Source organism: Chelonoidis abingdonii, chromosome 9 (genome assembly GCF_003597395.2).
Source record: "Chelonoidis abingdonii isolate Lonesome George chromosome 9, CheloAbing_2.0, whole genome shotgun sequence".
In the NCBI taxonomy this organism is placed as follows: Eukaryota; Metazoa; Chordata; order Testudines; family Testudinidae; genus Chelonoidis; species Chelonoidis abingdonii.
Window position 1 is genome coordinate 71,081,696 of NC_133777.1, and position 15,224 is coordinate 71,096,919.

At 47.1% G+C, this 15,224-nt stretch overlaps 1 protein-coding gene across 1 annotated transcript in view; it reads right to left on the reverse strand.

Annotated features, from left to right (window-relative positions):
• FANCI (FA complementation group I) overlaps positions 1 to 5,980 on the reverse strand; it is a 34,358-nt gene extending 28,378 nt beyond the window's left edge. Inside the window, exons 1-4 of the mRNA XM_032806484.2 lie at positions 5,851 to 5,980; positions 3,880 to 3,952; positions 2,757 to 2,887; positions 2,120 to 2,276 (exon numbers count right to left, since the gene is read on the reverse strand). Coding sequence (XP_032662375.1) covers positions 2,120 to 2,276; positions 2,757 to 2,887; positions 3,880 to 3,952; positions 5,851 to 5,934 — 445 coding nt within the window. The 5' untranslated portion in view covers positions 5,935 to 5,980. The remainder of the gene's footprint in view (positions 1 to 2,119; positions 2,277 to 2,756; positions 2,888 to 3,879; positions 3,953 to 5,850) is intronic.
• Between the last annotated feature and the right edge of the window lie 9,244 nt (positions 5,981 to 15,224).

Sequence of the window (15,224 nt, forward strand, 5' to 3'; positions counted from 1 at the left end):
AAGCATTTAGAAGCAGATTCCAGTGAAAGGAAGGTGTAGGAGAGAGACCTTAATACGGATGCAAAGATTATATTAATACAATAACTATTTTATTAGGTCATTACAAGCTTGTTTGCGCCTTTACTGAATAATTAAGGTATAGCTACAAGTATGTTATAGCCAGAATGCTTGGAAATACAACAGTACATGTATTTAGCTAGGTAAGCTACAAAATGTTAATGCTAATCAAAGACATCCCAGAAGGTTTCTACTTCTATCTACCAAGGATAGCAAACATCAGGAAGAAAAACTGTGTAAAACATCCATGTTTTAGGCAGAGGCCTAATCGTAAAAAGGAATGTAGAGCCATAAATTTATGGAAGTGTCCGTACCAACTCCATTTATTTTAAAAAGGAAGATCTCTGCTTGTATTTTTGAAACTCCAGGAAAAATATGTAAAGAAATGTTTAAAACCTTTCCAACTGTACATCTTAAAAGTAGAAATACCAAGCACCTTTGCGAAAGGCATAAATTTGCAAATGTTAGCTAAATGCAAAGCATCTAATATCACTGCTACACAAATGGTAAAATGCTTTATGTACCAACATGTAATCTAACTATCTTGCTAGACAAGTGGAACAAGCCATTTAAATATAGAATATTTATGTTAAAAGGGAATTAATTAATTGCTGGCAGTGAACAAGCAAACCCTCACTCAACTCAGGGAGGCAAGAAAATCATTCTCCAAAAACTGTCGTGTAGAATTAAAAACTTAAGCTAAAGAATTTCTAAAAAAGTTATTTAACTTTAAAAGACTGTTTTGAGAACAAAACCTTTTTACAGAAAGAACAGGAGTGTTTGCACTTTCTGAAAACAGAATTTAAATTTCCTGTCAAACTCTAACAAACTGGAAGAATATCAGAGAATGGACTGAATAAAAAAACAAAGTTAAAGCTAGCTTTGAAAGTTATCTGATGCTTTCCTGCCAGAAAAACAGAGGCAATTAAAGAAATGTTGCATATTCATTGCTAAACTGCATATTCATAAGATGAAGGGGCTCCTAAGGTCTACCCAGGAAGGCACAGAGCCAATGAAAGAGCAACAGCACTTGAAGTTAAACAAGCCTGAAAGGGGTGTGTTTTCCTACAGACAGACAGCTAAGGAAAACAGAGCAGACTCAAAAATAAACCAACCCTGGGAAAACCTCTGCAAAAACCTCATCAAGGATTAATGAGAGAAAGTTAACTAAAACACTGTCAAGGGGTTAGATTTAAACTCTTCCACTGCCATTTTTGGGATAGGAAAATGCTGCTGTCACTTAAATGACTAGCTGTTTCTCTGTTAATCACCAGATGGTGAGACCATGTATTTGTGGAGAGGAGATTGGGACCAATCACTGGTAAATTGAGAAACAGTGGAACTAAGCTGGATTTAAGATTCTTAATATTCATAATTGAACCGTTTTAAGACAGCTCCTTAAAAGGCTTCTTCTGCCTAACTACTTTAAAAATATTTTATTTCAAAAAGATTTAGTTAAGATTGCTTTCTTTGCCTAATTATGAACTGTTAAGGTTATTATTAACGAAATAGGCTTCTTACCAAACCTTAAATTATTTTGCCTTATATAAACAGTTGGAAGTATCTAATAAGATACTAAAACTGAATTCACAATAGTTTGGAGAAACAATATACTTTGGTGTCATAGTACCAAGAGAAGAGTGACTCACCAAAGGTAGGGTTCACTCTCAATGATGTAATCTGTTAAAAGGTCTCCCCAGAAATATACAGAAGAGATTATAACAGAAATAACCAGTTTACCATTTGTGTTGTTTTGTTTAATGTTTTTTTCTTTCTCTAATAAAAAATAGCCCTGGTTAATAATTTGTGATTATTTTGCTTGGTCTTGATCATGATATCCACTAAGGTATGCAAAAGAATCCCTGTGACTAAGCAGTGGGAGTCAAATCCCTGAGCGGGCAGTAAGAGAAAAATTAGTAAGAGTCGGCCTATCATTTCATGTTTCTTTAAATATTGATAGTAATTTTTAAAATGAAATTACTTGGCATCCAACAATTTAAAACTACCCCTCCCTTTCTACCCCACAAAGGATTGGGCAGTGAGAGAGAAGCGAAGGGATTACCTTTCCCATAAACCAGGCTCTCTTTCGAGGTAGCCAGTGCAGTAAGAACTGAGGAAAACAACTCCAAGGATTTCCCATTAGACAGGCTTCCTCCTTTAATAACATCAACAAACAGAGTGGCCAGTTCAGCCAATGCAGCGCCTGGTAATTGATGAGCCTGATAAAAGATTAAAATAAATAAATAAACAAACAAACAAGAGTATTAGGAGATGCACTAGAAGACTCCAGACATAAATACAAGTGAATAAAGGAAAGCAAGTATACGCTCAAGAAGCCAATGAGAACCACATTAATGACTGCTGATACAGCCCAATATTGGTTAGTAGAGGAAGTCACCCAGAAACACAGTGTGTCACACTGGCCATTAGAAATGGGGGGATAAGTCATGTCAACTAAGTCAAGGGATTGGAGAGACTGAACTACTTCCCAGTACAAACATCCAACTATGATAATCACACAGATAACACTTTCCAAACATTAACTAATCTCATCCTGGGTGAGACTCAAGCAGGTGACGCACTCATTTTTCCCAGTGGCCTAATTAATAATTGGAATCCACATCTCACAGGTAAAAGGCACTTCCCCTCCCACCTAGACTTAATAGGCCCCATATGATCCACTCTAAATGAGCACCTACCTCCAGCATCAGCAACCCTATGATCTCTGACGCTATGTCCAGCGGCAGGTCCCCCGACTCCACCAGCTGGATACAATGTTTGTAAACCTGGAGTCTCCTGAGAACACCATTCTGCTGAGAGCAAGGGGAACCTTATTGAAGGAGGAGGGGACAAAAAGGGAAAGGAAAAAATGTTAATCTAAGTAATATATTAAGTTATAGGAAATGGATCACAAGTGGAAGGACCAGACTTTACCCCCATTCATCTATCTGATAAAGCCAGAAGAAAAAGAAAATAGGAACAGCTAGAATAAAGATCTGAAATTCTTCTCTTACCCATCCTGTTACTGCTTGTGACACTCAGGCAGATTTTCCAGGGGCGTGAAATGCAGATTTTAAAAGGAGCCAGCTTGACAGTTCACTGATTCAGCAGGCCAGCTCAGATACTCCTCATATGCTATTACAAGCTCCCCAAACCAGGGCTACTCTTAAAGAACTTAGCTAATTCCTGAATGCATTTGGGGTATCTGAGAAAACTTAGGTTAGATACGAGATCGGCAACCTTTGGCCCATGACCCACCAGGGAAAGCTCCTGGAAGGCCAGGACGGTTTCTTCACCTGAAGAATCTACAGGTTCAGCTGATTGCAGCTCCCATTGGCCGTGGTTCACTGTCCCGGGCCAACGGGGGCTGCGGGAAGCGGCACAGGACGATGGATATGCTGGCCACCCTTCCCGCAGTTCCCATTGGCCCGGGACAGTGAACCGCCGCCAGTGGGAGTTGTAATCAGCTGAACCTGCAGACGCTGCACGTAAACAAACCATCCTGGCCTGCCAGCAGCTTTCCCTGGTGGTCCACAGGTTGCCGATCCCTGGGTTAGACCCATTTCCCCTTCCCCAATACATGTGTAACATTGCCACATTCAATTGATCCCAAGGTCAGGAAGCCTGACTGCTTGGATTTAGATAGAATCACAGAGAGAGATGATCAGCATTTTACCTGAAAACCTATTTCTTCTATGATAGCTAGAAGACCTCGTTCAGTTGCCCATTTACCTACTTCAACTAATTATCTATATCGGCAAGCCAAGAGCCTTCTGAAAGTAAGTCATCCAGAGGTCAATGAAACCCAAGTTGTCCCATTACCTTTAAAGATTCCCCTCAGCAGTACTGCAGTCTCCTTTCCCTTCACAGCCTGCCTCGTAATAAGGTCATCAAGCTGCAACCAGAAGGAAACAGCTGTAAGATACCAGTTACTTATTTCCACACTTCCAACATTTACATTTGTAGGTTCACCCCATCCCCCTCTAGGAAGGGGACTGCCTGTCCAGGAACTAATTCCACAACAAAAGGGCTGGGACTCACATAGCTATTTTCCTTCACCTGAACACCTTGCCATATGGTTATATTGCACCATGACTGACAGCAATGTCAGACATTTCTCAATCCCTGCAGAGTGGATAGACTTAATTACAACCCTCTTAATAGCATTACATTGATCGGTAGCCTATCAGAGAACATATTAAGGCACAAGGCAGTCCTAAATCAGTTTCCAATCTGGGTATACCATAAAAGAGGAGTAGGCAAACTTTTTGGCCTGAGGACCACATCTGAGTGGGGAAATTGTATGCAGGGCCATGAATGTAGGGCTGAGGCAGGGGGCTGAAGTGCGGGAGGAAGTGCGGAGTGTGGGAGAGAGTGCAGTGTGCGGGAAGAGTCTCAGGGCAAGGGGTTGGGGTGCAGGAGAGGACGCAGGGCAGGGGACTCAAGGCAGGGGATTAGGGGGCTCAAGGCAGGGGGGAGGGGGTGCAGGAGCGGTTCAGGGTGCGGGCTCCGGCCAAGCACTGCTTACCTTGAGCGGCTCCAGGGTGGCAGCGGCACACAGCAGGGCTAAGGCAGGCTGCCTGCCTGCCGTGGCCCCATGCCACCCCCAGAAGTGGCCAGCATGTCCGGCAGTGGTTCCTAGGGGTGGGGTGGGGCAGCCGGCTCCACTGCACATTGCCCTTGCCTGTGGGTATCACCCAGGGCTGGTGAAACCATTTAGGCGATCTAGGCAGTTGCCTAGGTTGCTGACATTTGGGGAGCGGCATTTTCTTCGGCAGCAACCAGATCTTCAGATGCCCTGGTTGCCGCCGGCATTTAGGCGGAGGAAGCTGGGGCAGGGGAGCACGGGTAGGGCCGCCTGCAGTAAGTGTGTGTGTGTGGGGGCGGGGGGTGGCACACAGGGGAACTCCCCGCTCCAGCTCACCCCTGCTCCGAGCACGAGCACGCCGTGGCTGCTTCACTTCTCCCACCTCCCAGGCTTGCGGCGCCTAAGCTGACTGGTGCTGCAAGCCTGGGAGTGGGAGAAGTGAAGCAGCCACAGTGTGCTTGTGCTTGGAGCAGGGGTGAGCTGGGGCGGGGGGGTACCTCAGGGCAGAGGGTGGAGGGGTGCTGCAAGGGGGCGCCTCAGGGCGGAGGGCGAGAGCTGCCACGGAGGGGGGTGCGCTTGCAGGGGGGTGCCTCAGGGGGGTACAGGGAGGGCTCAAGGTGCAAGTTTCACCTAGGGCACAAAATATCCTTGCACCAGCCCTGGTACCACCCCCGAAGCTCCCATTGGCCACGGTACCCAGTTCCCGGCCAATGGGAGCTGTGGGGGGCTGTGCCTGCAGGCAAAGGCAGCGCTCAGAGCCATCTGCCCCACCCCCCTACACACACACACACACACACACACACACACCCCACCATGGGCTGCAAGGACATGGTGCCGACCGCTTCCAGGAGTGGCATGGGGCCAGGGCAGGCAGGGACCTGCTGCTCCACAAGGTTGGCAACCCCGCAGGCCAGATTGGCCCACAAGCCGTAGTTTGCCCTCCCCTGCCATAGAACATACATCACAGCTCCAATCCATTCCAAGTTCTTCTTTAGCCTTTGGAAACTCAGTACACAGCCAGAACTATTCATTCAGAGTACCATCTTACAGTTATTTTTTTCCCCTCAGATGTCCTGTGAATTGGTAGGGGTACACTTTTACAACATCTTCAAATGAAGGAAAATTCTAGGAACCATTTTCTCCTGCTACAGCCCATGCACAGAATCCAAATAAAGACTCAAAATGTTCAAAAATATGCAACTCACCTCACTTTCCTTCAGGTTTTGCAGACATTCCTGAAGTCTGTCTAGTGCATCTTCTGCTGCTAGAGATAAGATTTTCTGGTCCATTGTAGCTCATGTCATTAGACTTTGCAGCACAGTCACACATTCAATGTGCTCTGGAAAATGACAGCAGCATTAGCACTTGGGGAATGATACAGGAAACCACGTAATCCTTCCCCACAATAAACCTGGGCAGAAAATTATTATTCAAGAAGATTTTCAAGGAATAAATCCCCCCATTCATCAATTCTCCACTACAACACAATTTGATTTTATAACGCGTCTTTTACAGAAATATCTCCCAACGCACAAGTAAAACAATGGAAACATCACAGCAATGGCATGGGAGAGAAAGGATGGGAATCATAACTAGGAAAGGGACTGGTCAACAGCTAACCATCTCTAGGCAGCATCAAAGAGGTATGGGGAGAAATCACTGAAGCAGAATTGTAACCAGTGGCAGAATGTTAGTATAGTACCAACCATACATCCTATTAACATAAGTCATTCAAAGTACAGCAGCATTCTCAGTTAGGACATTCTGTCTGGTATAGGGCATTCTATTAGAGTTTCACCCCTTAACAGTCTTTCTAAATTGGCTGGCCATCACATCTCTGGCCTGAAAGTTCAAAAGGATGTGGAATGACGAGCAATTGAATAGAAAACACAACACAAAGCAGTACATGACTGGCCTCACAAAAATGCAGAAATTCAAAGCTTTATTCCAGACAGAGCGGTCATCACCTCTGAAACAACCAGAAGATTCACATTAGGAAGCACTCAGCACAAAGGGGGAAGAGAGGGCTTTTATTTTAATTATAATTATCAGGAGGGATATTTGCATGAGAACATGATCTTTGCGGCATGAGAACCCAGCTGCCCAACCTCTGAGAAACATCTGCAATGTCAGTGAAGAATCACACTTCAGAGGCAGAATTAGCAGATACTTGTGCAAGATAATGTGTATCGGGGGTAGCCATGTTAGTCTGTATCCACAAAAACAACAAGGAGTCCGGTGGCACCTTAAAGACTAACAAGATTTACTTGGGTATAAGCTTTCATGGGTAAACAACCTCACTTCTTCAGATGCATAGAGTGAAAGTTACAGATGCAGGCATTATATAATGACACATGATTAGAGGGAGTACCTCACAGGTGGAGAACCAGTGTTGACAGGGTCAATTCAATCAGGGTGGATGTAGTCCACTCCCAATAGATGAAGAGGTGTCAATTCCAGAAGAGGCAAAGCTGCTTCTGTAATGAGCCAGTCACTCCCAGTCCCTATTAAAGCCCTAATTAACAGTGTTAGATTTTAGTTCTACTGATTCTTTTTGAAGTCTGTTTCTGAATTTTTTTTTTTGTTCAAGAACGTGACTTTTAAATCTGTTACAGAATGTCCAGGGAGATTGAAGTATTCACCTACTGGCTTTTGTATGTTACCATTCCTGATGTCCGATTTGTGTCCATTTATTCTTTTACATAGGGATAGTCCAGTTTGGCCAATGTACATGGCAGAGGTGCATTGCTGGCACATGATCGCATATATAACATTAGTATATGTGCAGGTGAATGAGCCCTTGATGGTGTGACTGATGTGGTTGGGTCCTCTGATGGTGTCTCCAGAGTAGCTATGGGGACAGAGTAGGCAACGAGGTTTGCTACAGGGATTGGTTCCTGGGTTAGTGTTCTGTGGTGTGATGTGTAGTTGCTAGTGAGTATTTGCCTCAGGTTGGGAGGTTGTCTGTAAGAGAGGACTGGTCTGCCTCTCAAGGTCCGTGAGAGTAAGGGATCGTTTTCCAGGATAGGTTGTAGATCGCTGATAATGCACTGGAGAGGTTTTAGCTGGGGGCTGTATGTGATGGCCAGTGGTGTTCTGTTATTTTCCTTGTTGGGCCTGTCCTATAGTAGGTGATTTCTGGGTACTCATCTCGCTCTGTCAATCTGTTTCCTCACTTCCCCAGGTGGGTATTTTAGTTTTAAGAACGCTTGATAAAGATCTTGTAGGTGTTCGTCTCTGTCTGACGGATTGAAGCAAATTTGGTTGTATCTTAGGGTTTGGCTGTAGACAATGGATCATGTGATGTTTCCTGGATGGAAGCTGGAGGCATGTAGGTAAGTATAGCGGACAGTAGGTTTCCAGTATAGGGTGATGTTTGTGTGACCATCACTTATTTGCACTGTAGTGTCCAGGAAGTGGATCTCTTGTGTGGACTGGTCCAGGCTGAGGTTGATGGTGGGGTGGAAATTGTTGAAATCCAGGTGAAATTCTTCAAGGGCCTCCTTGCTTTGCCTCTTCTGGAACTGACACCTCCTTTTCTATTATTGGGAGTGGACTACATCCATCCTGACTGAATTGGCCCTGTCAGCACTGGTTCTCCACTTGTGAGGTAACTCCCTTCTCTTCGTGTGTCATTATATAATGCCTGCATCTGTAACTTTCACTCCATGCATCTGAAGAAGTGAGGTTGTTTACCCATGAAAGCTTATGTCCAAATAAATCTGTTAGTCTTTAAGGTGCCACCAGACTCCTTGTTATCTTGCACAGTTCTCTGCTGACGATAAAACACGATACAGCCCCTGTGGTGAAGGAACAAAAACCTCTCTTCCCAGGCAAACGTATTCCCAGGGATAACAAAGGACAAAGCAACACAGAAACTTATGGGCAGACCTCCCAGTGGCCCGTGACACCAGACAAATAACACACCCAACCCTAGTTCAGGAGGCAAGTGGGGAGAGAGGAGGAGGGCACCGCAGTTGGGGTTTTTCATACGTTTGCAGAGGGGTTTTTTAGCCATCCCACTCTGGGTCTAGGCACCTTCGCCACAACTCAAAGCGCCTGCGCCCAGCAACGCCCGCCCCGCCCCACACTAACCCCCCGTTGGCGGCCCCACAAGCCCTCACAGCCAGCAGCCACCTCTCGCCCCCCGTGACCCCGGGTCGTTCTCACCCCCGAGCCCGCTTCCGCAAGCCGCTCTCGTCGCGTGCCCACTCGGGCCCCGACTCCGAAACTCCCGCCGAGAACTCCGTATCCGTTACCCCTGGCAACAGATCCCGCCTCCGCCTGCTCACTTCCGTTACCCATGCCAACAGAGCCCGCCCTCAAAACCATGCAGCCCCGCCCATCGGAGAGAGGGCCGGGAGCCGGATGGGCTGGGGGGCGTGGGTACTAGAACGCTCACTGCTTACTGCTCCGCGGGTTCGAATCTCCCCGTCTGCGGCTCGAGGCGGGGTGCGCTCAGGGGCCCCGGCCCAGGGAATCCAGCCTGGGCTGGGGGCCGCTGTGTCTCCTTTGCCCCGGGCCCCCCTCGGACTCAAAGACCAGCTACAGCGGTCAGTCACCCCCTTGGTCTGGGGCGCTCTGCTGCCGGCCAGGACTTTTCACTGGAGCGCAGGCACCGCCCCGAGCCCACCCTGGTCCAAAAAGTGGGGGGTGAGGAACGTCTGTGTTGGGGGGGGGGGTTCAGCGGTGCCACCCCCACGCAGCGAGGGAGGCAGGGCTCAGGCGAGCGGTGGCAGCTCCGCAATGGGGCGGGGGGCGGGCCAGCCCCTTGCTGGAGAGAGCAAGGGGGGGGGGCTGTCCCCCTGCAGTGTCCCATTTTCTCTATAGGAAATATAGCCACTCAGGTCAGCCTTAAAGGGTGGGTCACCTGGGCACCCACCCCTGCGGCACCATGGTCCGGGGTGCCATGTGGCTGCACAGAGGTACCTGCTGCCAGTGTAGAGGCAGAAGCTGCTCCTGGCTGGCAGGGGAGGGTCACCTGGGGGGGGGGGGGGGGGGACGCACACCCAGATTCCTCCCTGCTTCTTCTTGATGGGGGAACATAGTGGGAGGGAGGTGGGCAGTTCTGTACAGATACTGCTCCCCACTCCTCCACCGTTCCTCTGCACCGTCTGTGAGGAGGGGAACCTGAGCTGTGCTCCCCTGTCCTCCCTTTATGCAGCCCCGGTGGGGATAGTGACCTGGATGCAGGGAATCCTGACTTTGCTCCTCCCCTCCCCACCCCACCCCCCACAGTCCCCTGGGGTGCACAGAGGACCAGTGTTCAAGGGGAGAGCAGTAAAGCCAGCTGCACCATGCACCCGGATTGGGTACAGGAGAGGGTTGCAGGAGTTAGGGAAACGGGGTACTGTGCAGAGGCTAGGGGCATGGGGAGCCCATGGGGACCAGGGCAACAGGAGGGGATGCTATGCCCATCGGGCCAGGGCAACAAAGAGAGGAGGCCATGTCCATGGGGGCCAGGGGCACTAAAATACAAGTTTGCCCTGGGCACCCTGGCTTCATGCTCACCCTAAGCAAACCCGTCTCAGCAGAGAGGCCAAGGACTGAGGGGCCATAGAGACTGAGCTAAGGAGTGGCTCGGCAATGGAAAGGGGTGCCATCCCTATTCAGTGGGGCAATAGAGGACTTTTTCTTGAGGGCCCTAAATCTGGCACCTTTCGCCAGCACAGAATTCAACTGAAAAAAATCTCCCAGATGAACTTTCAGTAACAAAACAGGAAGCTATTTCAGTGCTTCTCTACACATACCCCAGACCCTCCTCGCTTCTTGGGAGGGTGACAGGGTCACACACATCCACCTCCCTGGATACATTATCACACCCCATGTCTTAAGAAGAATTGAACAATCCTGCTCTCAGAGTGGCCCCAGCCAATAACAGCTCCTGGCATTCCACTCACTGCTGGGTTTCCCCTTTGAGGCTTTCCTAGCAGGGCCTGAAATGCTCTCCCATACTCATCCTCTGAAAGTCAAGCTCCTCAAAGCTTGTTTTTCATGCATTTTTCCTCACCTCCACCACATTTACATGCATTTCAACATCTGCTCTCAATTGGGCTTTCTTAGAACAGACACTGACAAACTCCCTCTTTTACCCTGAGGGGGCAATGGAGCACACAAATTTCAGGAACATAGAACCACTCTGAATCCAGTTAGATTTGAAATGTGTTAGGATTCTCATCCTGATATTTTTTTAGAACCATTAACTCATTTCACAGTATTCAGTGCTTACTAGATTGAAGAAGTGATTAAATTACTGGCTGGAATTATATGTAATGTTGTAGCCATGTTGGTCCCAGGATATTAGAGAAATAGAGTGGGTGAGGTAATATCTTTTATTGGACTAACTTTTGTTAGTGAGAGAGAAGCTTCTCCTTGAATGGTCTCTTAGAATAGGTGCTAACTCAGGGACTGGCAACCTTTGGCATGTGGCTCATCAGGGTGAGCCCCTGCGGGCCGGGCCAGTTTGTTTACCAGCAGTGTCTGCAGGTTCAGCTGATCACAGCTCCCACTGGCCACGGTTCGCTGCTCCAGGCCAGTGGGCATTGCGGGAAGAGGTGGCCCGGCCCGCGCCGCTTCCTGCAGCCCCCATTGGCCTGGAGCAGCGAACCGCAGCCAGTGGGAGGTAGGATCGGCGGAACCTGTGGACACTGCTGGTAAACAAACTGGCCTGGCCCACCAGGGGCTTACCCTCATGAGCCACGTGCCAAAGGTTGCTAATCCCTGTGCTAACTACTTTTGCTAAACTGTTTGATCTTGTATTTAGTTGTGACATCCTAAATACTTTTCCCTGACCTCAAAAAGAGCTCCATGTAGGTCAGAAGCTTGTCTCTCACCAACAGAAGCTGGTCCAATAAAATATTTTACCTCACCCACCTTGCCTCTCTCTAACATCCTGGAACGGGCACGGCTACATTGATAGAATTGGACTTACTGTAAGTTGCAGTATACAGTAATACCAAAGTAGTAACAACCACCATAAAGTGTAGGGGGCTAATACTGTCAAATACTGTACTGTTTTTGATGAGGCTATTTCTGGAAGTGCTGTCAGCATGCACAAGGAAACATGTCTCCTACCGCATCCTTGTGGAGCTTTTGCAAGCATGTTACAAATCACTAAGTAGGCAGAAATGCATTTTATAGATGTCTCTATGGAGCCTATGAGATAAGAGGAGGGAAGAAGAGGATATGGTCTGGAGGGGGGAAGAAATAACTAGGAAATGCATCCGACACAAAACAAGTCATGAATGTTTCCAGCTGCTCCTCCAAATGGCAGCAAGGATAAGGGGTGAAAGAATCAGGAAACTGGCCAAAATGGAGTCTGAGTGATTGAAAGAGTACAAGTCTATGGTACCAAAGAAAAATTCAGGAGACAGACAGTCCCAGGCAAGATGTTTCTCAATGGAAGCTGCATACCTTACAGTTCAACAGGGTCTCTATTTTGTCTTCTATATATGCCCATTCAATCACACACACCACACACATTCCCACAGGAGGCTTGTGTGTCAGATAATTTCTAACCCTTTGTATTTTCTCAAGCCCTTTTACCCCTGGGGAGCATCAACACTGTCCCTTTCCCAGAAAAATTGTTAAATACAAACTTAAAATATCATTCTCTTCTTACCTTTTTGCTGGGCATGGTCCTAATACCAGCTGAGACTTGGTGTGTGCAATTCACCTCCATCCGTGCTTGTCATTGTGGGATCTGCAGGTGACAGGGCATCATGGATAGGTTCTGAAAACAGCGGAGGACCTTTAATGGGCTGCTGACCCTGCTGAACCCTCCTTGTCTAGTGAGGTGGCAGCCTGCAGAATGCAGTGGGGTTTCTATTCAGAACAGGGAAGCTATGTATATTTTTCTTTTTGGTAACTTCTGCTTTTGTGCCCTAAGATTCAGCAGGAGTCTTTTCTGCTTTGTCAGGTCACCTCCTGGACGGAACACTGACAGTGCACTGACACTTCTATTATGACAACCAAGAGACTAGCCTCATTCCTTCCAGGGAAGAAAAGGTTGCCTCAGTGTCCTGTGGAGATGATGCAGCACATGTTGTTCCTTGGCAGGGTATTAGCTATTATTGTGGCCCCACATATTTGGCACCTTTTATAAATGGTTCCATTTCTAGCAAATGGGCTCCTGTCATGGGTGCACAGGCTCAGTGCTCTGGAACAGCTCCCAATCAAGCCCAGGCAGGACCCTCAGTATGACACCTCTGGGCGCACACTCACTAGTGTAAGCCTCCTTGGCTTCAGCACCTCCAGGGATTGATCTCAGAGCCTCCAGCTACCCTGTTCCATGCCAGGAGCCTCTTGCAATGAGTCTACCTGAATAGGACACCTGGGGAAGCCTTACATCTCCCAAAGGAGCCATGCCCCTCAACTTCTGCAATAAGCACCGACTCTCAGCCAGTATTGTAAAACAGAAGGGTTTATTAGTTGTCTGGAACACAGCATAGAAAAGCTATTTGTTAGATATAATTTTCTGGTTTCTGTGCTAAGTCCACCTGGCTCTCCCTCCCCGCCCCCCGGTACCTTCCAGGACCCAATCCAGTAGAGGGTCCTGTTTCCAACAGCTTACCTTCAGTCACATCCTATTGCCCCTCCTCCATCCTGTTGTGGAAAATTGACCACACGGTTGATTTTAGATCAGACAGCCTGAGGCTCCTTTATGTTATACAAGCATATATGCAGGAAGAGACAGCATGACCCCATGCAAGAGGTAAGCTGCTCTGCTTTCTACAAATCTTACCAAGCTTATAAAAGGTTAAAACTGCAAAATGTAGCACACTTGTTACATGTTAATTGCCTTATTTGGGATATAATATTAAAAACAAGCAAGCTGACCCATTACCTTTCCATCTATGGTTTTTCCTGTTATTTGTCATCCTTAGCCAAGTCTGTGGTTGGACTGTTCTAACACCTTTTTTTGAAGTCCCGAAAGCAAGCTCAGCTGTTATAACTTAACAGATCTTCTGGTTCCCCTTTATCCAATTCCAGTTCCTCTTTTTTGCGGCCCTGACCACATCTTTCTGCCCCCCCATGCCATTTGTACAGACAAAGCCATTATTCTGTTTTGGGAACTTTCCGCTGTGACTCCTTTTACCTCTTGACACACAGAAGCAACATTCCTTCATTCTTTCGTCACTTTGTCCCCCTCCTCTCTTCCCCTTATACACAGAGACAAGCTGAACCAAATTTCAACACTGCTTAAAAACAAGCTTATCCAAAGTTTAGGCCTAAAAGCCTGGCCAAAGTTGTAAGCCCACCGTATTTTCCCTCACAATCCTTTATTGTGTTTTTCGAGCAAAACTGGTCACCTGGCCTCCACCTCTCTCTTTGTTCTGCAACTCATTGTAGCCAACTGGCTTATTGCGGAGGGTGGGTCCCCTGGCCATCAGTTGCTAATTTATGAAATGTCCGGTCATTGTCTGGGCCCAGGAAGCTAAACAACAGACATCTGGTCCCCTAGGGTTCACGGCAAAGATCAAACACCATCGTCCCACCACCTAGTTAATTGTGCAACACATAGGGGAAACTGAGGCACGCAGTATTCATACAAAACGTTAAGAAAATCCTCCCACTTCATAGAGTCAGAAGATTAGGGTTGGAAGAGACCTCGAGATCATCTAGTCCAACCCCTGCTCAAAGCAGAACCAACACCAACTCAATCAATTCACACCTAGCTCTGTTTTGTTCTGAAACAGATTTCTCAAGCTAGGAGATACTGATACGCTCTGCATTGTAATTTCTTTGCAGTGAATTACTAGGCAACCTTGCCAATTTGCTTTAAACGTTATAGGGTGGCAAAAGCCATTGTACCTCTATGATCTCTATGCCACAGGAAAAGCAAGTCATCACAAGGGAGTTTGTTGCTGACCTATAACTTTCTTTTGTGTATCTTGAAATCTATTACAGTTCCAAACTAAACAACACTGCTCATAATGTAGGTCTTACTGATAAACAAAGCTGTAGTGATGTGTGCATTCTGATTCAGTTTTAATAAGAGTAATTTGAATAAATGTGAGACATATGAATAGTTTGGATGTCACAGAGATGAAAACTGTATGTTGGGTCACCTTGAAGTTTATCAATCCCTGTTCAGGCTGAACAGAAGTGCAAATTGCCTTCCAATCTGCTCCTTTCCCCGGCAGCCCCAAGCTGGCTGCCACATAAGCACACATGCCACAACATGCATCACTTGGTGCTAACTGTGTGTCGTGTCCTCATGCAACATCCCAGTGCAACATCCATCCTACAGTAATTGTGAAGACTCTGTAAAGATCCCACAAGATGGTCTCTCAAGCTGAGAGAAGGACCCTGGAGGACCAGGACAATCCCCTGATCTTTGGGCCAGAGAACCAATGTACATAAGCCTGATTAATAACATTAGGTTCACCCTGGAACCCTGACTGGCTGCAGTCCTGCTGTGTAGAAGTGATCTGGGACCTGTTCCCTTAATGAGAGGAATTTGTGTCTGGTAACAGATTGTTACAGTGCAGTAGATCCCAGAGGCAGATTTCTTCTCCAAAGTGACTCCTGTATAACTCGGGTAGTTCTCACCTCTAAAGATGAGCAGATCAGGAGT